The sequence below is a fragment of the Petromyzon marinus genome, chromosome 41, assembly GCF_048934315.1.
Source record: "Petromyzon marinus isolate PM22_M1 ecotype Great Lakes invasive population chromosome 41, UKy_Petmar_22M1.pri1.0, whole genome shotgun sequence".
NCBI lineage: Eukaryota > Metazoa > Chordata > Hyperoartia > Petromyzontiformes > Petromyzontidae > Petromyzon > Petromyzon marinus.
The window spans coordinates 10965181-10990112 of record NC_133707.1 but is presented as its reverse complement, the minus strand read 5'-3'; the positions used below and the strand labels follow the sequence as shown (position 1 = coordinate 10990112).

Here is a 24932-nt window from a genome sequence, read left to right as displayed (position 1 = left end):
ATTTGGGGGGCGGTACTTAAGAGAGGGGCGGGGCTCATGAGGGGCGGGGCCACGTGGATGAGTGAGGTGGAGGGCGGGGCGTTACTTTAGAGAGGGGGCGGGGGGCCACGTGAGGGCGTTAAGTGGGGGTGGAGCGGTACTTTTTGAGTGGGGGCGTGGCCAAGTAAGGGGCGGGCCCAATTAAGGGCGGTACTTAAAATTGGGGTGGGGGGGGCGGGTCTATGTTAGGGGCGGGGCCACGCGGAGGAGTGAAGTGGAGGTGGGGGGCGGGTTTGAGGCCTTGGCTCGGGCGGCATCAGGGAGAGAGGCATCAGCATCAGCAGCAGGGACCGCATCAGCAGCAGCAGGGACAGCATCAGTAGCAGCCGCCATGTCGTGCAGCCGCTCGCACACGGAGAGCCGGGCCATCCCCACGAGGAGGGTGCTGCTGAGCGACGCCTCGCAACTACCTCACGACTACTGCACCACGCCCGGCGGGACCTTCTTCTCCACCACGCCTGGGGGTGCGGCAGCGGCGGCGGCGGCGGCGGCACGCGTGGGCCCCTCCATCATCAACACCACCACCAGGAACACCACCATCATCAAGGGCCACTCTCATCCGCAGTAAACACTATCATCAGCAAGCACGCTATCACCATGCAGGCACACGCTCAGCAGTAAGACTGTCATCAGCACTATCACGATGGGTAGAGCAGCACATGGTCAGACGTTGCATCATGGTCGGCATCGGTCTCCTACTCTGGTTAATAGCACTGTCAGCAGTAGACTCCAGCTGTATCATCACCTCCAGCATCGTGACTGCTGTGACACCATGTCTTCATCACGATCATCAGCAGCAGGATTCTCATTACATCATCAGCCTGCAGTAATATCACCATCGCCATCACCAATATAACGACCGCCATACGACCACCAGCAACACCATCGACATAAACATCACCACCATCATCACAGACATCACCACCATCACCGCCGTTATCCGCACCACCATCACCACCACGAGTGGACCGCCGTTCTTTAGTTGTAACACTGCTGTGGTTGTTGTTGTGTTGTTGCATGCGAATCTCGTGGGGTCGCCTCGCCTGGTCAGGGCTCGAACTTGGGGGGGGTGGTGGTGGGGGTGGAATTGCGTCGCTTTGTTGAGGTTACTGGGCGGGAGAAGTGATCGCATCTTGTCGTGCCCCGGGGCCAGAGATGTAACCCAGAAAGACGCCTTTAACCGCAGGCACATGCCGAGCAACTCTCACTCGGGCCTTCCTTCACCCACGACGTTACAGCTTGTGGGGGCACGAGCCGAGCGAGATGGTTTTAACCGAGACGCGTCTTCGACCCGGAGAGAGAGAACTCCCTCGCCTGGGACGACACCACACACACACACGTGGTGGTCGTGGGTTCGATCCCGAGCCTGAAGACGCCTGCTGCTGTGTATTTGGAGTGTGCGCTGTCTGTGTCTCTCTCTTCTCTCCCTTTTGACCGTCGTGGATTTCCTCCGTGTCCTCCCCCCCCCCCCCACGGATTACCACCTCCACGTTTCGAATCGTTACGAGCACTTTGCCGGTGTAAATGTCCACGTGATGATACGCCACTTCGTTGAGGTTGTTATCTGTGGCCAGGTGGCTTCTGAAAAATAAAGAGCTGTATAGCAGCTAATTGAGCCTTGGTTAAATAAAAACATAGTTGTAAGACTTCAGAGTTGGTCTGCAGCCGATGGCCCCAGACTTATTTGGCAACGGGGTTCTGGATCGAACTGAGAAGCTTTGGATGAGGGGGGTTGGGGTTGGGCCAAGGAACACCGCCCCTGGGTATTTGCGTTCTGGGTTCAGACTCGGGACCCTTGGGTAAAACAAACACACGCCACCTTCTCTAGTATAATCGTAACTTTTGTAAAAAAAAATATACGTAACATTCTGCTTAAATGCGCTTTTGTGAGAAGTGTAGCGAGAGGAGGGCCACGTTTCGCACCAAATGTTATAACTGGCAGCAAGAACGAGGAGTTAGAAATTAAAGTTGAAAAACAAAGCGCCGTTGCATAACGCGTGCGGGGGAGGGGAGCCGCCTCGTGGTGCTGCTGCTGATGCTTCCACGCTGCTGCTGCCGATGCTTCCACGCTGCTGCCGCCGCTTCATACATCAGTGCCGCTGATGATTCTGACGCAGTGGGGAGGCGAACTGCCCTCGTGCTTTTGCGGTGTTACGCTGCTTCTGCTTCCAATCGTTGTGCCGCTGTTAATTATTCAGCCCTTGCTGTTTGCTTCTAGGGATGTTTTTTTTAATGCATCTCTCGACTTAAGCGATTGCTTAAACTTGTACTGATATTCGGCTGCTTCCTTGCTTCAGCCACTGCGTATTTGTTTCGGGTTATTCTCCCGACAGCTGCTACCTCCTTGTTTCAGCCTCTGCTTCTTGCTTGCTTCTCTCTTCAAATCCTGTTTTTTGCCTTGCTTCAGCCTCTGCTCCATCCTAGCTGCTGCCCCTGCTTCTTACATGCTTCAGCCTCTGCTCCTCCCTTGCTGCCACTGCTTCTACCTTGCTACTCCCTTGCTTCAGCCTCTGCGTTGCTTCAGCCTCTGCTTCGGCCTCTGCTTCTCACTTGCTTCTCCCTCTGCCCCTTCCTTGCTGCTGCCCCTTGCTTTGGCCTCTGCCCCTGCTTCTCCCGTCAGCTGTCAAGGAAGCACGCGTCAGTCACCACGTGTTTACGTTTTGTGGAGCGCATTGGCGTGCCTGCCGTTCGTGGCGCCCCATTGGCTGCTGACACGCCACGTGAACTTCCATGGGTTCATTGCGATTGGCTCGGGCGGCACGCCCCCCCACCACCACCCCGCCCCTTTACGCACTGTCCCACGTGACGGGGTGACGTCAGCACGTGTCCCCAGCACGAGCACGTGTCCACTGTACTTGTATTTGTCCAGTATCTGTAGGTCCATGTTCGTGTTTTAATTGTGGTAGAGCACTGCACGTACAGCCCTTTGTCAGTCCACTGCTGGATGAAGGCCTCCCCACGCAGTGTCAGTCATGGGGGATGCCTTGTTTATTTGAGTTCTTTCAACTCGAAAGTCCCTTGAGATGGAATATCTTGGTTTTAGCAAGGGTTTCCAGGGTGTCGGCTGACTTAGCAAACACGTATACACAACGTTTAAATAACTTATAAGTATACATGTATGCAATGAAGCGTACTTAACCGTACTTTCCAACACGCTGGATGCAAAGGTCAGGTTCAGACATCGCTCACGACTGAAGTTATTCGTGGCCTGGAATCTAACTCGGATTTATAGTTCAGAGCGCTAACCACTGCCACCGCTCCACCCCACTCGCCGACATGGCAATGGCCTTGATATTACTGGGCGTGTGTCACATTGAACTGCTTTAAAAAAATCCAACTTTCGTCTTCATCCAGCAGTGGATGTGAAGAGGGAAGCCATATTGTGTAGATGTACAGCCCGTCTTGTCAGTCAACTGCTGGATGAAGGACTCCTTGCGGGCCTTGACGAATATTTTGCCATACTTCACCACCCTGGTCGGTGCGGGTGGGTGAAGGTAGGGGCAGTGCAAAGTGATTGTGATTGTTTTGAGCAGGCAGTAAAGGCACCCATGGCTGCTGCTAAACTTAGAGAGGCTGAACTTGCCATTTGAGTTATCTCTAAGACACACGCGAACGTGAATTACAGTTGACACGTAAACAACTCTTGCGTTGACACGAAGTGGTGCGGCTGTAACAGAATAAGCATCAGGGGAGCTTCTGCAGCCAGCAGCACAACAGTCGTCTCAAATTTCATCGGCTGTCTCTGACCCCGACAGTTCAAGTACAACTCTGGGGAGGGGGTGGTGTCTAATGTTTGTTTTTCTTGGTACTTTAGCCACCTGTGCGAGCTGGCTCGGCCCAGAGGCTGTTGCAATCGTACGGTTTATTGATGTTTACAAGGTAAGGGGCCCATCCATTTAGTACGGAACGCATGGAGGGGGGGGGGGGGTTAACCCAAATGCGTGCGCTTGAGTATGGGGGGTCTTACTGACTGCGTACGCATAGGAAACGGGGTGGGCGGGGTGAAGCCTCGATAATAATGCAGCCGGCGGCGGACTGTTTGCTTAAACACATTATTATTATTCAGGGATAGTTTATGCGTGGATTAAATATCGGCCGTTCTATAGGATGTGGGGGGGGGTGTAAAAAGTCCGCGTGCGTACAGGGAGGTGGGGGGGGGTCAAGTTTTGACAGATGCGTACTAACTGGATAGCCCCTAAGGAGTGTGGCGTGGCGTCAGGGATAACACACGTGATGCCCCCCGAGCAAGATGAAGCCGAGTTCAGTTCCTGACTCGGCAACTGTTTTGCAGTGGAGTTTGTGCGTTCTGCCGCTGTTTTGGCCATCGGCTTTTTCCGCGTTCTCCACAGATTCTTCCCATAGCTAACAAAAAATAAGGACGCAAATTTGAGCTGCGATATGGGTTTCCTGGGTAGATAATGCGTAAAATAAGTAATACGTAAGATGTGGGTGGCGGGAAGCGTTTAAATTCTGTTTACGTATGTGGATTTGAGCTTGATAGGTTGATGTGGACTGATCGCTCGGGACAATTATAACGCGATCATGTGGACAGAGGCTGCTGGCAATTCCACTGCTGATAAAACGGTTGCGACAGAAGGGAGCGAGCAGTCAACATGGGCTATCTGTGGCAATCGGCATCGTGTGATCGATGATTGGTTGGCAGATGGGCAGCCTGTGTGTTTTCGAGTGGTCACGTTTGTGCAAGGTGGAAAACGAAGCACCCAGTGGCCTACCTCGTTGCGCTGCGATCGAATTCGCCGTAAGGCAGTCGACTTTGTTAATGATCCAGCGCTTCGCTCATTGAATCCACTCGCTCACCTGCGGTCAGTCGCCTCATCACTGTTTTTTCGCTACGACCATGGTTTCTCTTCCTGTGATCTTCGCAATTGATTCCTCCTCCACCCGTGTCGAGGACGCGGTCTCCGCTCGACGCTGTTTCATCTTTCATCGCCGTTGTGTTCACTCGCCACACTGCAGGTCAAAACGCCTCTCTTTCTGCCTCTTCCCTCGCACTGCTCCACTTTGGAAATTCCCTCCCATCTATTTTCCCTCTTGTAACCTTGCACATTTCAAGAAACCTGTTAACCCTTATCTACAGCTTTAATAGTGCTGATTGTTGCTGGCCATTGTAACATATGGTGCACTGCCGGCCACTTTGCGACTGGTTACGCGCAATTATCATTTGTACATTTGGAATTTGTTCCATACTTATAGCGCAAGCATCGTGGGGGCGCTGAGCTCTACGGACTGCAGTATGTTTGCAGTGTTGGCCAATGTTGCCATGTGCTGTGGAATTGTTTCGACTTTTGGTAAATGTGTATCGTCATGTGACGTCACGCGATCTTTAGCGTTCACCGCCAAACAGACGGCGTGTCGTTTTCGACGGTGCAGTCATAACTAAGGCGGCCTACCGGATTCAAACCGCGATCCTCTGCGATAAGCGGCCAATGTGATACCGCCGGGCTGTGCCAACCGTTCGCCACTGTTACGTAACGCGCAAATGTCTCAGCAAGCCATCCCACTGACGTCATTTAATGTTGTTATTCTCCTGGCAGTGGCGGCCTCATTGGGGGGACGCAGGCCAGACCCGAGGTGCGAAGGAGCCAGGACGCCTAGGGGCCCGGTGTTTATTCCAGAAGTTGATCTCGTAGAGTGAACTAAATAAATAAGCTTAAGTTATCCATTACTAGGGTTGTTAAGAATGGTTTTTAACGTTGCTGGTAACTGACGGAAAAGAACCAGTTAAAACGGTTACTGATTTACCTAGTGTATAAAAACTAATTTTGAGCAATAAACACAACGTTAACCTTTTTTTTAATCGAGAAACGAAGGAAGCTGCCGTGTTGTAATGGTTAGTACACTGAATTTGAAACCAGACTCACTTTAGTGGAGGCCATGCCACCGGCAGTGGAGTGAGCAAGGAATTGCAAGGCTGTGCCTTTACCCCGTAACTGAGAAACGAGGACAAATGTACCCTGCGGTTTGTACACTATGTGCGTGTGCCAATCGGTGTTTTGACGAAAATTCACTCGAAAACAACCACCGGTTTCTGACTTTTGTAACCGGTTATCAACTGTGGTCAACAACAATAACCGGGGAACCGTTAACGGCCTCACTCATTACCCATCCCTGAACTCTTGTGTACTCTCACGATCATTGCAGTGTGAAAGTACGTTGTGTGTGTGTATGTGGTAGTCCCATGAATCACGTTTGTGTCTCATGGTCTCTGGATCCTTGCCTTGACTTGGTCCAGCATGTAAACATCAGCACTCGAGAGACAGAAGTGGCTGACCGCGGTTCTGACCCCGATGTACCCAATCGTGCAGTTCCAGCCTTCGTAGAAACTTGCAATGGAAATTGCACATGAGGTCACAAGGTTAACCGTTGGATCTTTGTTGTTCATTAATACGTAACCCGCTGTACAAGGGTCTGTTCACATGGCCTCAGAGTGCACTTGGTCTATCACAGGCGTCATGGGTGACATTGACATTTGGCATTGAACAGTGGCTGCTGTTGCGTGCGTGATGCTGACCAAACCACTGCTTAAACGAAGCGAGTGCGTGCGTACGAACGCTCACAAAGAAAAGAGCAGTGACAGTGGTTAGTGCAGTGCGCTATTAATCCGGTCACCAAGTTGGATTCACGGCAGAGGCTAACATCAGAGGAAATTATTCGAGTCAATCCTGGGGCTATCCTATTTTGCCTCTGCCTTTCAATGGGTGCTCTGATGTCACGTGTTAACATCGGCACTGGGGGAGGCTGTGAACACCCACCACCCTCGCGCGAAGTGCCGGCCTCAAGAGGTGCTCGCTAACATCACACTTGCCACAGCTGTCTGTACGACTGGAAGTGGTGGTCGGGTGGGGGGGTCTCGTCTCGGCTCCACGACTGCGGCGTTGTCGCCTCTCTGTGTTCCTCGGTTGTCCTGTTGCGCAACGTGTCGCTCGGCCCGTTTCTTGTTTGTTTTTATTGGAAAGCTGTTGAGGTTTGTCGCTTGAAAGAGGGACGCTCAACGAAAAACTGAAATCTGCAGACCTCGCTCCACCCCTCCCACAAAAACAACCCGCCACTCCCACTGACTTCGCGCTGGCAACAAAATGTGCGGCGTCGTTTCCTGTTGCCGCACCCCACGAGGGTATTGGTCGGGCGATTTGAGTATCGGTGCGGTGCGTCACGCTGGCGGCATGTCCTGGCACGTGCCGTCCGTCCGTGCGGTGGCCTCTGGGTTCTCGCCGGCGTTGGGGGGATGGGCGATGGGGACCGCACGAGACGATAACTGGCCTTTTTCTGGTCTGCCCAGGCTTTCGTTCCCTTATCCACCGACTCTGTTCACGGATACAGGCGGCGATGGGCGGTGTACTAGGCCTATGGAGAGACTGTGCTCCCCTTTGTGGATTGTGGAATTTCCACAGTTGGCGGGGGGGTGGGCAGTGGGAATGAGCATTGGGGCACGGCCACTTGAGCAGATGCTGTTTCGTTTCGCGTCTCGCACATGAAACCGTGTCAGAGTTCGATGTGTGATTTCATTGTAACCTAAATATAAAATACGACTAGAGCTTAGCATTCACCCAGCGAACAATGTCGGAGTTGTTGATTTACCAGATTTTAATGGAATGATCATCATTACCCGTGACCAAATCCCCTTAGCCGCGCCCAATCACGTTGTCTCTCGGAAGCATTGTTGATCCTGCTTAGCACTTGGATGGGTGACCACCTTTGGCGCTTGCCAGGCGTTGTAGATGTACAGCTGTGAGCTGTGGGCCTGGAGTGTCTCCTCTTCGTATGCAGCGTCTGCTGGGTATTCTCTGGGTTATCTGCCTTTTTTTGGTCCCATGGCTTAAAATAACTCCTATGTAACTGGTATTGGCCAATCATCCCATTGCTGCACAACTCAGTTGGGATTGGACATGGCAACATCAGTCCCTTCTGCGAATATTGGCAGGACTCTTCAGTCAGGCTTTCCTTTGTAAAACAAGGGGGGTAATAACAAAGATTTAAAAACAATTGCATCCACGAGCTAGACAGCAGAACCGGTGAACACCTACGAAGCGATGGGTTAACAATAATTCACATTTAGTTTTGATGCATTTGCATCCGTAGATGGCAATGCACCTCTCGCCCCCTGGCTTGCGCGATGGCACCCCACGCAGCGTGAACCCTGTTTACTACGAGCGTGCGCCCGGCGGTATGTCACGTGCGTAGCCTGTCCCTATCGGCTCGCCATAAGAAAATAACAGACACTTTAGGCTCTCGTGGGAAGATAACAAACACAAGTTTTGCAAGAAGCGTTTGACAAAAAGCAGCGGCGGCGGCGGAACCATTACAAGTCCTGTTCTGCCTGTTTTGCTTGCAGAAGGCTTGGGAGTGACAACTCGCACTTTGTGGTGGCCTGTGTACAGTGTTGGATCGGAACGCCATGTGCTCACCCACTCTCTCGCCCGCCCGCCCGCCCGGCCCGAGCTGGCTTTGCAAACAAACGCGATGAGGAGGAGGAGGCGGCGGCACTGCGAGTGTTGTTGGGGCGACCTTGTGTGCTCCCTGCTCTGGCACGCAGCGCTCGAGCCATTTGGCCTGGTCACGTGTCGCATTTTTCTACAAATTGTCCAATGCCTCCGCTCGTCCCCCCCACCCGCCTCAGCTCTGGCTCTGCCTGCATCATGCAGGGGGGGGGGGGGCATTTCTTGAATAGCACGTGTTTTGTTGTTAGGGGGCGCCTCTGCCATGCAGCTCATGACTGCAGTAGCTGATTGAGTAAAACAAATCTGCGAGGAGACGATGCTTTGGGATTGGGGTGTGGTCTGGCAGGGTGAGCACCTTTCTGAGTTGAGTTTGCAAGTTTTCTCCATATGATCTGCATGGGTTTTCTCTGGCTCCTCCAATTTCCTCCCAGAGCCAAAAACAATTACAACACACGTCATTGGTATTGGGCAAACATTTCTCCTGTGTAGCAGGACCCTCCTGAAAATAAGTATGGTTGGCTTTCCCGAGTAAATAAATAGTTGTTATTGTTTATAATGAACGACCGCGTGGTGCAAGAGGTCTGTATTTTATTTGGAGGCGTTTTGTATTTATTTTGCTGCTCTTCAAGCTCAGGGAAATGCACAAGTGATGCATTGTGTACCCCCGAAACGACTGCCAAGCCGTTTTCGTAAAGAGCCGTTGGATATACTCGCGCTGTGGTGCGGCGGGATTGGTGGCTCGATGGTTGACGCACGGTGCTGCGAACCCAGCAACCGGCGTTCGATTCCCCACCCTGCACGCCTACCATCTCAAACCACTCCCGGGAACCCCCCCCCCCCCCCCCCACTTCTGCATCCTTCGCTGACCAGCTTGGGTGATGTATGATCAAACAACCCCCACATGATGACTCGCTGTGTGGGGAGGGGCATTCATCCAGCAGTGTTGTCGATGGGCTGCAAGCCATCATCGCATTGAAAGTTGTATTTAAATCATTATACATTTTTCAAAAATGTTGACAAATGACTCTTGGGAAATAAAAAAAATCGCCGTCCCTTACTGTGCGAACTCGGTGACGGCTGAACACGTGTGCCACCCCGCTCCGTGCTCACAGGCACCCGCATCATCTACGACCGCAAGTTTCTGATGGAGTGCCGCAACTCGCCGCTGGCGCGCACGCCGCCGCCGCTGCTGCCGCACATCCCCGGCGTGACCAACCCCCGGAAGAGCTCCCCCACCGCCGCGGCCAACGCCGCGGCCAACGCCGCGGCCGTCGCCGCGGCCGCCTCGCCCAACACGGGCGGGCAGCAGGCGGCCACTCCGACCGCATCGCCCACCAAGGCGGTGGCGGAGAACAAGGCGGAGAACAACGTGGCCAACCACACCGACAAGCCAGGTCGGCACCACGTCTGCACGTGCCGCTGTGTCCGTCCGTGTGCGTGCGTGCGTCAGTTTGCGAGCGGTGTGCTTGCGCGGGCGTGTGTGCGTCATTTTGTGTTTTGCGTGCGTGCGGGTGCGTGCGTCATTTTGTGTTTTTGACAATTATCTGAACTGGTCCTGGGCCTCTCCTAGGTCGTCTCGGCCTCAAATGATTACCTGGTGCAGTGTGTAAATATCGCCACTGGGGAGACAAAGGAGTTCAGTCGTGGTGCTGGCCACCCCACCCCTTCGCGTGCCAAAGGGGTGCTCGCTAACAGCACTTGCCCCAACAGTCTGTTAAGGCTATATGGGGGATCTTTGTTTTTGAACACGTTTGAGGGAGTTATGGTGTAGTGGTTGGCGCTCTGCGCTATGAGCCCAGCGACCTGAGTTTGAGTCCCAGCCACAGCTAATATCAGTACCAAATATCTCGACAAATCGGCATAAAAAATGAGTGCGTGGTGCAATATGTAAACATCAGGCCTCGGGAGACAAAGGTGTCTGGGTGTGGTCATGACCATCACCCCCTAATTTGCTCTGCTGCCCTGAATCGGTGCTCAATAACAGCACTTACCAAATCTCTGTGGCTATGGGAGACGTTTGGCCTGCTTTGTGCAATTTAATAGTGTACCTAGCCTGGCGCAACCGCCGCGGTAACGCCACAGACGCTTCCTGATGAATGGCGACGGCTCTCGTTGTCTGTGTGTCTAGTTCTGGTTACACAACTCCTTTGTGTGCAGTGCCTGCCTCAAAAGGTGCTCGCTAAGCATCATTTGGGCCTGCAGCGTGATTTGGCTGAGTGGCGGTGTTTGCACGTGGACGTGTGTGTGTGAGGTGGGGGAGAGCTGTCTCGTCGCTGTGTACTGTGCTCTAGTCCTCTAGACCCAGGTTCGATTCCCGGCTGTGATTCGCAACGTTTCATCACCGTTGTGCCATCGGCATCGCCGTCATGAGGCCCAACGTCCCCGTGCAGAAGCGGATACTGCAGAGTTAGTTCTGAAATTCTTTCAACCGACTTTCCTATGGGGGCAGCCTTTTCCCACCCGCTCTTGTCACAGAGGACTACGTTCATCCACGGGACCGATATTCAAAACCGATATTTTTTTTAATTCTCAGAGCTCCACTTTGGCCAAGTTAAGTGCAGAACCGAATTTCACGTTGTGGGTGACCCAGGCTGAGAACATCGCCCCACAACACTTGTAAACCCCGCGTTAATCGCCAGCGGCTGAAACCTGTATTATAACCCAGGATCACAGTTAGTCCTAGCTCAGTGCTCTGGCCTCTTGAGCCATACGTCCATCTGTAAACAAAACTCAAAACTGGCTCTGCCTGATGGGGGGGAGGCCAAGAATTCATTATTTGTCTGAGCCGTTGTTTTTGATTTTTGGGGTTGCTGCCAGTGTCGTTTGTGCTGCCACGTGCTTGTCTCTGTTCCGCTTGCCGCTTGCATCACCGGTGTCCGGGGCTTCTGCCCCTGCTTCTCTCGAGGAAGTGGGCTCTGTGTGTGTGTGTGTCTTTGTTTTTGTGGGTGGGTGCGTATCGGATTTGTTTGTGCGCTGCGGGCAGCGGTGACTCTGTGGTCAGCACACCGTTACGAACCTGGTGACCTGAGTACGATTCCACCTCCTGGCCAACACCAGTCGGTCCTGGGCCTCCCCTAGGTCGACTCGGCCTCAAATTAGTATCTTGTGCAGTGTGTAAACATCGACACTCGGGAGACAAAGGTGGCCGGGTGTGGTGCTGTCCACCCACACTCGTGCTCTGTGCCGGCCTTCGCAGGTGCTCGCCAACAGCACTTGCCCCAACAGTCCGTTAAGGTTATACGTGGATATCTTTGTGTGTGTGAGAGCACCGACGGCTGTGTTTGTGCTGTGCTTGCCGGGCCACACCCTGGCGCACTGTGACTGACGCGGGTCGTCTCTTTCTGTGTTCTGTGTTTGCATTCCGACATGCAGGGGAGGATGCTCAATTCGAGATGGACATCTAAATGGATGTCTAAATGAAGATCCCAGCTGTTCCACTCTACAGTTTCCACCGTGCTCATCTGGCTTGCACCCCATTTCAGTCGCCCCCGTGCAGGGCGAACCGATGTTTTGTGTTCTAAGAAAAAAAAAATCATGAAAAGTTGGCATTAAAACGGACACGTTATTATAGTACTTTAGAAAGCATGCTACTACTCCTGCGCTTATATTGTTGCCTTAAGGTAATCATGTCTGCTGTCTTTTTTTAACTTAGTTTATTCAACGGAGCAGACTATTAAAGTCTACTTTTTAATTTGAACCCAAAGTTTAAAGACAACTTGGCTTCAAAAGGAAATGTGGCCATGGTGCCGTGTCGGTTCTGGCGTGTAACGGTGCCATCGTAAGTTTGGACTTGGATTAATTTTTTTGTTCTAAAAAATGTGTCGCTCAATCATGGCAATTTTTTTTATTGTTATACAAAACGACCTCCATGGAAATGGACTTGGCGAAATGTACGATTGCGAAACTTTTCCGTAGTTGATATGAGCGTGTGTCCTTGGCTAACGTCCGTGCGGAGTCTCTCGCGTGCTCGCTTTAACCATTTCCTATCAAAAGCATGACGATCGACTCGCAAACAAACTAAAGCCGGAACGATTCTTTATCGAAGTTTTTAAAAGGAGTGCATTTCAGAAACGAACTCCCCTTTTTGAAGGCGTTAACTTGACGGTAAATATTTTTTTTGGTCGCCAAGTCCCAAGATTTAGTACACCTGAGGCGTGACTTGGGGGTGGAGCTGTTCTCTTGCAAGCTCCTCGCATCGCAGTAGCCGTCGTGCGGTGGGGAGGAGGAGGATTCTGTGCCTCGTTGAGACTCCCAGCCCGGCAGTCCGGCATCTTCCACAAAGCCTTTCTGAAAGGTCAGTTACTGTGCCTCGATGCAGGACTCCCTTTGGAACGTCCTTGTTTTGCATTTGGTTCCTGCACTCGTTCCGCCTTGATTTAAGCCCTGCAGGAACGAGCCTCTCTTTCCCCCCCTCCCCCCCCCGTGTCTTTGCAATGATCGGCGGCGTGGAATTGAGGACATTTGAAGCCACCTGCCTCCCAACCAGCATGGAGAAGTGCGCGCGAGCGTGCGCGCTCACAGAAGTTTATATCGATATTGTGGATTTTTTTTACAGTTCAGTCATTTAATGTCATTGCAAATGGAGGTGCTAAATGATTTGTATTTTTTTTATCTCGAAACCCCAGAACTTGGCTCTTACCGAGAGGTGCCGCGTGCCTTCACGCCCAATGCAAATTAAAACAAACAAAAATCGTGGCGCATTAAGGCAACACGGGCTCGCGAAATCTTTGGTTGAACTAAATCCAACCCAGGTCAGGTGCCATTGACGCGAGTTAAATTTAATTACCTGGTCATATTTCTCAGCCTCTTGTGACCAGTGGCCAATGGGGGACTAATCCTGTACTCTGTGCCATCTTGGCCGCAGGGTATCGTGGATTCTCCCGTTACTTGCGGCGTGAATATTTTTAAACGGAGGTTTCATTTCTGTCCACGCGCATCTGCGAAGTTGCATGCTCGCGAATGGCGAGTGGACGGGCCTCGCCGTCCTGCCGGTGGCAGTGGTGGCGGCGTCGAGACGCCCCCCCCCCCCCCCCCCCCCCCCGGGGACCCCTCTGCGTCAGGTGAGTCCGCCGGCCTCTCCCGCGTTGTGTTCCTCCCGAGCGCCGGGCGGGGGGGGGGGAGGGGGGTCCTCGTGCGGTGCGTTGCCAAACCATCCGCGGGACGGCGTGCTGCGCTGTGCCCCGACCTACGTAGATGAGTTGCATGGAGGAAACCAAAAACCGTCGTCTTTGCCAAGTCGACGGCGGCGCTGGCGACCTTGACCTTTGCCACTCCGACGGGAAGGGCGGTGGGTCTGCCGCACAGGTCGAAGGGCACGTGGTGTGCGGCGGTGGCTCGTGCCCCTCGCCACGATGAGGAGGGGTTGCTGTCGTGCAAAATGCACTCCCTTACATTTTTTTTGGAAGCAGCAATTTTTTTCTTGACTATTAAAAAGTTAATGACTTTTTTTAAAAAAGCGGTGCGTGCCAAAACGGCCCGGAAGGGTTGCGAGTCTGCGTGGAATTTCTCAAGATTCGGAACGCGTGCACCTGCAGCTTGCTGTATGGGGGGGGGGGAAAAAGTGTTGGCTCTCTTCGGCTTAAACCGCAGCGACGCTCCCCGCTCCTCCCCTCGGTTCTTGGCTTTTGTTTTGGACTTCTCTCCGGAAAGGGATGAGATGAGGGCGAGGGACAGATTTATTTTTGTTCCGTGGAGCCCGTAGGGGTGGGGTGGGGGGAGTGTGTGGGTGGCAACAAAGGCCCTTGTTCATACTGTGATTGTGTTTGACGACCAGCCGGAGTCGCGTGCGAGAAGTTGAAATTGTGCTTGCGTTGAGATGAATGGGATGTGTACAGTTCACATTTCTGAAATTAAAGGTTACAACAAAAAGGTGAACGGCAGCACCACTCGGCGTTGGAGCGTTTTGTGCGTCGTGGCTTCCCGTGAACTTCCCTCGTTTATTTGGTGCCCCCCTCCATCCGTGTTGAAGACTCGGTCGAGACCACACACACCGGCCGTCTCAACCACCACCACCACACTGCATGGCACAACAAACATCCACTCGCCACACTTCAACCACCACCCACTTGCAGGTCACAACACACATTGCTCAAACACTCGCTCACCACACTGGATTCAACCACCACCACACTGCAGGTCACAACACACATTGCTCAAACACTCGCTCACCACACTGGATTCAACCACTCGCCACACTGCAGGTCACAACAACGCACAACCACTCGCCACACAACCACCACACTGCAGGGTCACAACGCACATCCACTCGCCACACTGCAGGTCACAACAACGCACATCCACTCGCCACACTGCAGGTCACAACAACGCACATCCACTCGCCACACTGCAGGTCACAACAATGCACATCCACTCACCACATTATGCTCAACCTCCACTGACCGTTATCCTCTCTTCCCCGAGCTCTTAGGACAATGGCTGAAGTCGAGAAAGTCGATAGCGTCTTTCTCTATGTTTATTTAGCGCCTGTTGATTGTGAACTTGTACAAATATAGCGAGACACTCGGAATAGGAGGCACCCTATTATAGCCTTCGCAGGGTACAAGGGGTAACTACACCGCAGTGAGGACGGCTAACAGACTGCCTGACTGCCGACGCCGAGAAGGTGACGAAGACTCCAGCAGTCCGACGGGATTCTACTCCAAACAACAGCCGAGATGCTCGCAGGCGACTGATGAAGATCGTCTGTGGCAGTCTCGAAGTGGTGGGCCTCGTGTGGCCACGTTTCACGTGAAATTAAGTTGCGGGCCGCGTCCAGAATGTGGCCAACAGCTCCGCCGGGGCCTAGAACATCGGGTGTTTGGTGGTGGTGGTGGTCGGGGCGGCGGTGGTCGCCGTGTGGTTGGAGGGGCACGGCACGGCGAACACGGCCGACACGAGGGCCTGGTAGACGGCGGCCAGGCCCACGGACACGAGCAGCCACACCTTGCCCTCGTCCTGCGGCCACACGCACGGCACACCGATTCATTTTGGTTCCCATACGCGACTGTTCGGATCACGTGGTTGACAGTCATTGTGGTAGTTCGGGCAGGTAGGTGGGGGGGTCACGCCTTGGTTCCCCGACGTGTGCCGCTGGACGGGAGGTGATGGGCGGGTCTTTTGTGGGGGTCATTGGCAAAAATATCCAGACGCGTCCTTGAAGAGCGGGAAATCCAACATCCGAAATGTTGGAATCCAAAACGCGCTCCTACTCGGTAAGGTGATCATTTCAATTGTGTTGCGGTAGGGGACGATTTGTGCCGTGTGTAATCCTAGCCGAGTAATGTTTATATTACAATTTAAGGGATCTCGGAGGTACTGCGATATCTTCTGCAGGCCGTTCACCACACGGGGCGATGCGCCACTCAGATGTGTTGCCCCGTGGTGTGACACCACCGGTCACGCGAGTGGCTTTTGTTACCGGAAGACTCACCAGCACGCCGCTCTTGTACCACCAGAGCTGCAACGACAAGACGCGCACAGGGCCACTCGCACAAACTCGTGGAACTGTGTTCTCTGAATGTGCTACAAAGACAAATATCCCCGTGTAGCCTTAACAGACTGTAGGGGCAAGTTCTGTCAGCGAGCACCTATGAAGGCCGGCACGGCACACGATGAGGTGGGTTGCCAGAACCACGCCCGGCCGCCTTTGTCTCCCCAGTGGTGATGCTTACACATCGCAACTGGTACTCATTTGAGGCTGAGTCGACCTAGGGGAGGCATAGGACCGTTTCGGTTAATCGTCACCGATGTTGGCCGTGAGCGGGAATCGTACTCAGGCCGCTGGATTCGCAGCGCGCTAACCGCTCCACCACCGCTCCCCTAGACCCCCACCATCCCCGCACTGACCGGCGTGGAGAAGTATGGTCACATACACTCTCGCGAACCTTGATATTCGCGCAAATTATTTGGTGACATTAACGATAATAATCGAACTCATGATGAAGCCCGTGCCGAGAATCTTTCTTGGTCTCCTGCCGCACAACAGTAGGAACCAGGAAGAAATATCACGCATACACGTGGCTTCTGCGTAGTGGTCTAGCGGTGATGCTGATGCTGCATTGTCCCTGGTGCACAAATAAACAAACGCTCAACACATTGCGCAATAACACTGTGGCCTTAACAAGGGGAAATATATAATTTGTGACGTTTCGGGCAATGGCCTTTCGTTTACGTGTTATAATATAATTTTATATTTTAAAAAGCAATGTAAATTGGGGGTGGGAAAAAAAATCCATTAATATAATTAACATTACAAGCTGAAAAAACTGGCGAAATTTGGTCTTCATGGGAAGTAATGGGATCTTATAAAGATAATGGATAGACCGGGGTACACCCCTATTTATTTCGAGGACACGTGCTGTACTGGTCGGTGGAACATCCGTCATGCCCTCGGCACACAGACGCAACCAGGGCTAGTGTGGGGAGATAGTGCGGGGAGAGCGTGACCCTTCAGCTCGTGGTGAGCCCCACGGCCGCAGCACTCACCATGAAGAGCCACACCGAGCCGCTCACTGCAACAGACGGAGACACAAACAGCGCGTCGCGTCACTGCCCTGCAAATTGCGTTTCGCCAGGCGCGGTTCGTCCACTAGGGAGCGATGGGGCGCCGCCCCACCAAATACTTTTCTATAAATTGTTTTGTCGTGTTTACATTTTTTTTAAACAATGATTCTTTCAACGTGAATTGCCCAATGAAGGTAACATTTGAAGTTGTTTCTATTAGAAACCGCTGCAACACCGCAGTCTGATTTGTCTCTGGGTGGCTGTGAAGGCATGCGAGTGAGAGAGATGTCCCCCTTCAGTCACTGCCATCAGCTTTTCGCATTGTCGCCACGCCGCTTGAGACCCAATCAAGGCGGTGAAGAAGTCGCCCGTGGCTGTAATGGTTGCGCTGTTCGAACATCGCAGGTCACGGCCTACAGGTGGATGTCCGCCGGCGTGTGGCTGTTGTTGTACAGTATGCGGTGTCTTGATTGCCGTGGATAATTTGTTGAGCCGTGTCAGCTTGATCTGTAATTGTTCTTTCAGCTTTTGGCAGTGCCAAAGGGGTTATGTAGTGTGGACCTGAGGGTCATGTGGCCAGCATTTGATTGCTTTGTTCTTCTGTCGTATTGTTTATAAATGCCTCACCGTTGGTAGCTAAGGCAGCTGTGTCACTTTCACGGGAAGGCCAACAACACCACGAGGTTTTCCTTCATTACGACGCTCTCTCTTGTCAGAGGTCACTCGCAACAGCCCCACCTGGTGGAGCCGCCACGAGCCGTCACTGCATTTCACTTCGTGTACGCATGAACACAGCAGTCGCCCCCCGTACCGTATGAACGTGTCCTGCAACTTAGCCGTGTTATTGTGTCGATGAGCAGTCTAAAAAGAATCTGCCCGAGCCGACTCGCGACGCAGGGAATTCATCATGAGACACTGATTTGGGTTGGATCGCGTAAATGTATAAATGTGTCGTTAAAACCCGCCACCACCCGACACAGCCAACTAGTAAGGGTTGTCACGTGAACAGAACGTGGCCAATTCGTCGATAGTACAGCACTAACCGGTGTGTTGGAGAGCCAAGCCACAACATTTACAATCTAAGTACGACGTTTCGCCAGTAATTGCAACTAGCTTCATCAGGCGTAGATGTGGTGACCACGCTTCTGCCCTCTTGCAGAAAGTGTATTGCGGGGGGGGGGGGATTACTGAGTCAACATAAATTGTGCATGCGCATTATGCGAGCCCTTTGAATTGATTTGTGTCCGTGCGACATTGTCATGCCCCCAAACTTAACATCTCTTAATGTTCGACGGCTTGTGCACCAGATCTTATTTATTGACGATGTACTTACAAACAAAATCCGCAGACTACCTGCTGGATCTCCTCTCTGTTTCAAAGAACAAATTTGACCTCAGGTCTTCGCTCATTTACCAGCTTCACATTCCCTATTGCCGTACAAAAACCGGAGGAAGGGCCTTTGCTATTGATGCCCCCAGGGTCTGGAATGCTATTGCCAATAAACTGCAACTTGAATCGCGACCAATGCGATCTTCTCTCAAAACTGCTCTAGAGGAGTTGTACACCCCTAGCTGTCACTGCTATTCAGTGGCCTAAAATAAGATAAAATGTTTAGCTCCGGATGACCGCTGCAAAGTATTAACTGTATTTTGAGTGTGTGCTGATCTTAAAGGTACATTGAAAAATGTGATACTCCGACTGATGCTCCTGTTGTTGTTGAGTGATTCATGCAGCCAGCTATATATGGCTCTAGGGTTTGGTGTTACATGTTATTTATGTAGTTTATTGTAAAAAATCGGTCACAGTCCCTATGATCACTGTTACATTGCATTTATGGCTTTATTTTGGTGATTTCTAAAAGTTTTTTGGTTTGGCCATGTTTTTGTTTATTGTAGTACGGAGTTAGACTGATGGCCTTAATCTTATTTGTCTTGTGGTTGTTGTTGTTTGACTTGCATCCCACTGGGATTTTCGCACACAGCGTTGGTGTACGGTGCTATTTCAGGAATATTTTGATGTTTTTTTTCCTGGATTTTCTATTTGCATAGTGACATAGTCACTTTAGGATGTTTTCTTGTTCGTGTTTTTGTTTTTTGTTTGTTGTGGTTGCACCCGATTCAAGAGCCGAATGGCTCACAGGGCTATACCAAAATAAATGAAACTAAACTAAAAACTAAAAACCCACGCGGCGACGCAGTTTGTTCACGCGGCGACGCAGTTTGTTCACGCTCTGTGGTCGTCTATTCCAGCCCTACTCACGTGCCACGCTGACGGCCAGCAGGGCCATTTCGGGCTGCCGCACCAGCGTCGTTGTGGCTGCCCCGCACACGATCGTGGACACCTGCGGCGAGGCGGGGGGGGAGACGAGGGGGGGGGCATCAGCCACGTGTGGTGGGACCGAGCTCACACGAACGCGAAGCAGTGCCCCTCTCCAGACTCTCAGACCGCCCCCTGCCCACTCCCCCTTCCTCATCGGAGAGTCTGCCCACTGGCATCTCTCTGTGCAGGTGGCACGACCTGTGTGACACATTTCTCTTTTATTATTATTATTGTTGTTGTTTTCATACTTTGATAACAACGACGAAAAGGGTCCCGTGATTAACCGCTGCCTGATTTGTGCCGAGAGCTGATAGCCCGCGGCCTCGCCGTCGCTGATCGTGAATTGTCACGAGGAGCGAGCCACTCCGCCCGATGTGTGGGACGGGGGGGGTTTGGGTTTGGGTCTCTGCCGGGAACCGTCGGAAGCGACCCCTCGCTGCTGCGAGTGAGCAGCGAGCAACAATCCCCCTCGGGTCGAGTGCCGGATGATCCCAGTTGCACAAGTAGCTACACATGTAGTAGCTACTACTTATGTGTGTAGTAGCTACGGGCCCCGCACTTTCAAGGGCCCCGCGCTAAACGCTTTCAAGCTATCAATTCCGGTTCAGTGATTCTGCACTTGCTCTATTAATATAGTACTATACCGCCTTCAACTTTTATGAACGACTGGGTGTTCAAGGTTAGTGATTTGTCGTTTTAGCTGGCTGTATAGCAAGTTAAAAAATTCCAATTACTTTACTTTACAAGTGAAAAATGTGTGTGTTTTAATATTTACGTGTTTTTTTATATTTTATTTAGGGACAATTTCTAACATCATATGCTCCAGCGCCGCACGAGCTTACTCCGGCACTGCCCTCGCTCGGGTCGAGTGCGAGCGCCTTCGTCGGCACGGGTCTCGTGGGCGACCGAGCGCTCACGCGCGTGACCCACAAGTTAATGAGTGCCGCGTGCACCCTGCAGCTCACGCGCGGCACTCACCTTAAGGGCCGTCTATAAATGACGTCACGCGATTGGACGATTTTTGACCCCCCTCCCCTCGTCACGCGGCGTCACAAAAAGTCAGACCCCCCCCTCAAAATGGCGTCACAAAGCTCTGCCCCCCCCCCACCCTAAAACCATATTTCCATTTTGAAAATAAAACATGCTTCAAATCGCTTGAAACTATTGTCATTGTAGTGCGTATTTAATGTGGCGCTGCACTCTGATGTTGTAGGAGTGTTGTTATAACACAATCAGTGGTGTTATAACAATTCTATATTTATTTAAAGTTTCGCATTTTGATGTGACGTCACATTTCTCAAACCCCCCCCCCCTCGTCACACATCGTCACAAACGTCTGACCCCCCCCCCCCCCCCCCTAGGTACGTGACATCATTTATGGACGGCCCCTTACGACTTAATTCCAATATTGGTTGACCCGTACAGCCGCCTGGGTCAGCCGCCTGGAGACACGAGTTTAGTATCCAATACGCTACATGGCGTCCCATATACCTCTCACCCACTCACTCAGCCACTCACTCAGCCACTCACTCACCCACTCACTCAGCCGCACACTCAGCCACTCACTCACCCACTCACTCAGCCAATCACTCACCCACTCACTAAGCCACTAACTCAGCCACTCACTCAGCCACTCACTCAGCCACTCACTCAGCCACTAACTCAGCCACTCAGTCACCCACTCACTCAGCTACTCACTCACTCACTGACCCACTCACTCAGCCACTCACCACAGCGCAGGTCACAACACTTCTCGCCCTGCTCCGCTTCGAATCCCCTCCCATCTCCTATTCCCCCCCAGCCCCCCAAGCTCTTTCAGTAACCTTGCTCTATTGAAATCACGTGTTCACTCTCAATATGTCACAACTTTGAGGTTGCTGTTTGTTGCTGGCCGCTTGACGTCGCGGGCCTTTGGGGCCCGTGCTCAGCCTCTGTGCTTTGGACAAATGCAAAAGCGGACCCCAGCACGTTCTTCGTCCATATCCGCTCAGCTCCGGAGCGCTTCACAGAGGGTTGAGGCAGAGTGCGGTAGCTCACCAGGACGAGGACGGTCACGACGCCGGCGAACACCTGGAAGCACAGCGCCTGCGGGGAGAGGGCGGCAGTGGTTCACGGAGCCCCGCCCTGCCATTGCCGCGCTCTTCACGGGCCCAGGCCACGCTACGGCCGAACAAAAAAAACATTTTTTTCTTGGGTCAGATCGCGTGAGTAAAATGTTGCGTCGTACACCCTCCTCCACCCGACACAGCCAATGAATAGAGTTGTCACGTGGATTGTCCCCCATGCAGTGCGGATCGCTCTCCAGCGTCGCCCGTGGTGCTGCTCGAACAGTGACACATTGGCCACGTTTGTTCATCACGTGACAGCGTCATTAATTGGCTGTGTCGGGTGGAGGAGGGTGTACGACGCGACATTTTACTCGCGCGATCTGACCCAAGAACATCTTCGATCGTTGTATTTTGTGGGGGCGACGGCTGCATCGACACGACACTGCGCGTGCACAGCCACCGTGTCCACTGCAGCATGAGGGCCTTCCCACGCCTGGTGGGTTGTGGGTGGGGATTATTTGACCATACTTCACCGCCCTGGTCGGTGCGGGTTGGGGCGGGAGGCTCGCGACCTCAGACGTGGTGAGCGCAGCGGGGGGAGCGCTCCCCCGGGTGGCTTTCGCTGTGTGCAGCGCGGCACCGCAGTGACGGAGCTCTCCGGACGCGCGTGGCACGGCGGGATGGGTGGCGCAGCTGCTAAGGGCGCCAGCGCCTGGAAGCCGGAGACCTGGGTTACTGTTCCCCGGCCACGGCTATCGTCAGTGGCGAGGTCTGGGCTGATCCCTCTACCCTCGCAAACTGACTTTACAAACTGCCCAGCCTGCTGAGCGCTGTCACTCCAACCGGGGATGTTTCATTAGTTGTTGTTGTTTTTTTTACTTTCGTGCAAAAGACGACATTTGTTCCTCTGAAAATGTGGATGCTGTAGAAGGGCTTCAAAATCAGCCGCTTACACGAGAAGGGTTGGCAAGTATGGACTGTAACGTATACTGTCAGTGATAGTAATGTAGGTCCCTTACCCGCCCTGTGGTCTCCAGGGTCGTCATCTTCGGATCTTCCCTTTGATCAGCCATGATTACGAGTTTCTATCCAGCTGCGAAAATGACAAACACATCAACTCGGTACTGAAGAAGGGCAATTACCAGAAACGTCGCCTATTAAAAAAATGTTTTCCTCTTTGGTTATTTCGGTAAAGTCACGTCGAAAGAAAAATAGAAAATAAAATAAATAATAGAACTCGACGTTTCGATTGCGACACAAGCAACCGTCATCAGGTGAGAACTGCGTGTAAATGCACAGAGACACTCTGTATCTGTGTGTGTCTCTCTCTGCGTGTGTCTCTTTATGCGTCTCTCTGTGTTTGTCTCTCTCTCTCTCTCTGTGTGTCTCTGTGTGTGTGTGTGTCTCTTTACGTCTCTCTGTGTTTGTCTCTCTCTCTGTGTCTCTGTCTGTGTGTGTGTCTCTTTACGTCTCTCGGTGTTTGTCTCTCTCTCTGTGTGTCTCTCTGTGTGTCTCTTTACGTCTCTCTCTGTGTGTTTGTCTATCTCTCTCTGTGTGTGTCTCTCTCTGTGTGTCTCTCTCTCTGTGTCTCTCTGTGTGTGTGTCTCTCTCCTCTGTGTGTATCTCTGTCTGTGTGTCTCTCTGTGTTTGTCTCTCTGTGTGTGTGTCTCTTTACGTCTCTCTCTCTCTCTGTTTGTCTCTCTCCCTGTGTGTCTCTCTCTCTGTGTCTCTCTCTGTGTGTATCTCTGTGTGTGTCTCTCTCTATGTTTGTCTCTCTCTCTCTGTGTATGTGTTTCTCTTCGAGCTTACATTTACATACAGTTCTCACCTGATGACGGTTGCTTGTGTTGCAAACGCAACGTCGTGTTCTATAATTTAGTCTATTTTTTATTTCTACGTGATTTTACCGAAAGAACCAAAGAGTAATTCCTGCAGTCACGAACGCTTCAAATCAAGATTGTTTTCCTTGTAAGGTAACACAGTATTATTGATTGTGTTGTTGTTGTAGTTGTTGTTGTCAGTGCTGTTAGATCTCCAATTTGTAATCCCCCGGCCTGTATGCTGCACGTGAACACTCCGCGCCCTGCTCTGTTTAAATCAGTGGTTCTTAACTCGGGGTGGTTCTTAACCCGGGGTGGTGCTGAACCCGGGGTGGTTCTTAACCCTGGGTGGTTCTGAACTCGGGGTAGTTCTGAACCCGGGGTGGTTCTGAACCCGGAGTGGTTCTGAACCCGGGGTGGTTCTGAACCCGGAGTGGTTCTGAACCCGGGGTGGTTCTGAACCCGGCGGTTCTTAAGAACCACCGATTGCAAGCGACCACGTTTCTGGGAGCTGGGCTTCAACCGGACTCACAAAGGTGAGCGGGTAGCCCCCTCCCCCCCTTCCCTGGCGGGCCCCCCCCCCCAAATTTGCAAACCACGCCCTCTCAGACACCGGTCCCCGCCCACCATTGAGGAATAGCACCGCCCCCCTCTCCTTTCTTTACCCGTATCAAAATCCCGCCCCTACTATAATAATTATAAACTTCACAGACTCTTCTTGGGCAAGAGTGCTGTTAGCTAGCAGCACCTGTGAAGGTCAGCACGACCGCAGTTGTCTCCCTCGTGGCCATGTTTACGCATCGCAGCAGGCACTCAATTGACCGGCCCAAATGTGTATATGTTTTAATTCTCCACCGCGAAATCGAAGCTCGTTTGGCCGTCGACCCTCGGGCGGGCCCGGGTTCGTGTCGCCGAGAGCGCTAACGGGCCGCGCCGCCGCTCCCCACGCAAAGCCAGCGAGGCACACGCGGTGAGCTGTCACTGCGACCTGACAAGAGCGACACCCAGCCCGGCCCTCTGTGGCACGAGGCAGCGAGCGTGGCTCGCACGGTGCCACTCGGGGGACGCGAAGCCCTCGGAGGGACGTGACAGAGGGGGAGACGCCGAGACGTCTGGGCTCAACCGACACCCGCCGTGGGACTGCAAGCGGCGAGGAGCAATTACCCGGGCCCGATCGATACTGTCAATTTCCAACTGGTTAGGTGGCTGGGGGGGATATCGAATACAAGGGATTATCACCAACACGCCCTGACCAGCGTGGTGAAGTATGGTCCGAACAATCCGCACGGCGTGACAGAGGCGGGCTTTATCCGGCAATGGATCGACACATATCTGAGCACGGTGGTGATCTCATGTTCAGTTTTGATGATAATCACAATCATGCATGGGATTATTGTGTAATGCATGTTCTTATTGTGATTATTGTTAACTTGGGAGGCCTCAAGGAGTCTCGAGATTTTCCTTTCTATTTAATTCTCTATTTTTTATGTAACCAGTTGAGGCTCACGGAGCTGTACAGCTCTGTTTTCAGAAGCGACCTGGCCACAAATGATAGCTCCACGAAATGGCTTCTCGCGTGGACATTTATAGCGGCCGAATCCTCTTCAACTGTCTACGTGACTTTACCGAAAGAACCATGAATATATCTTCAACGCGTGTTTCTAAATATGGATGGGGAAAACAACGGAGGACCCGGAGAAAAATCCAGGCGATCGTGGAGAGAGAAAGAGAACGGGCAAACTCCA

The 24932-nt window shown here is 52.5% G+C and overlaps 1 protein-coding gene across 1 annotated transcript; it reads left to right on the top strand.

Annotated features, from left to right (window-relative positions):
• The first annotated feature begins 259 nt into the window (after positions 1-259).
• LOC116951091 (eukaryotic translation initiation factor 4E-binding protein 1-like) lies at positions 260-14380 on the top strand. The gene is made up of 3 exons (XM_032969489.2): positions 260-503; positions 9611-9892; positions 11871-14380. The coding sequence occupies exons 1-3, from the start codon at positions 371-373 to the stop codon at positions 11900-11902; spliced, it is 447 nt and encodes a 148-aa protein (XP_032825380.1). The 5' UTR covers positions 260-370; the 3' UTR covers positions 11903-14380.
• The last annotated feature ends 10552 nt before the right edge of the window (positions 14381-24932 follow it).

Bases quoted from the DNA above. Each gene is read 5' to 3' on its own strand.
- LOC116951091 (XM_032969489.2), top strand. From the start codon at position 371: ATGTCGTGCAGCCGCTCGCACACGGAGAGCCGGGCCATCCCCACGAGG. The intron at 504-9,610 runs GTGCGGCAGCGG...CCGTGCTCACAG, and splicing joins CTTCTCCACCACGCCTGGGG to GCACCCGCATCATCTACGAC. The intron at 9,893-11,870 runs GTCGGCACCACG...TCCGACATGCAG, and splicing joins CAACCACACCGACAAGCCAG to GGGAGGATGCTCAATTCGAG.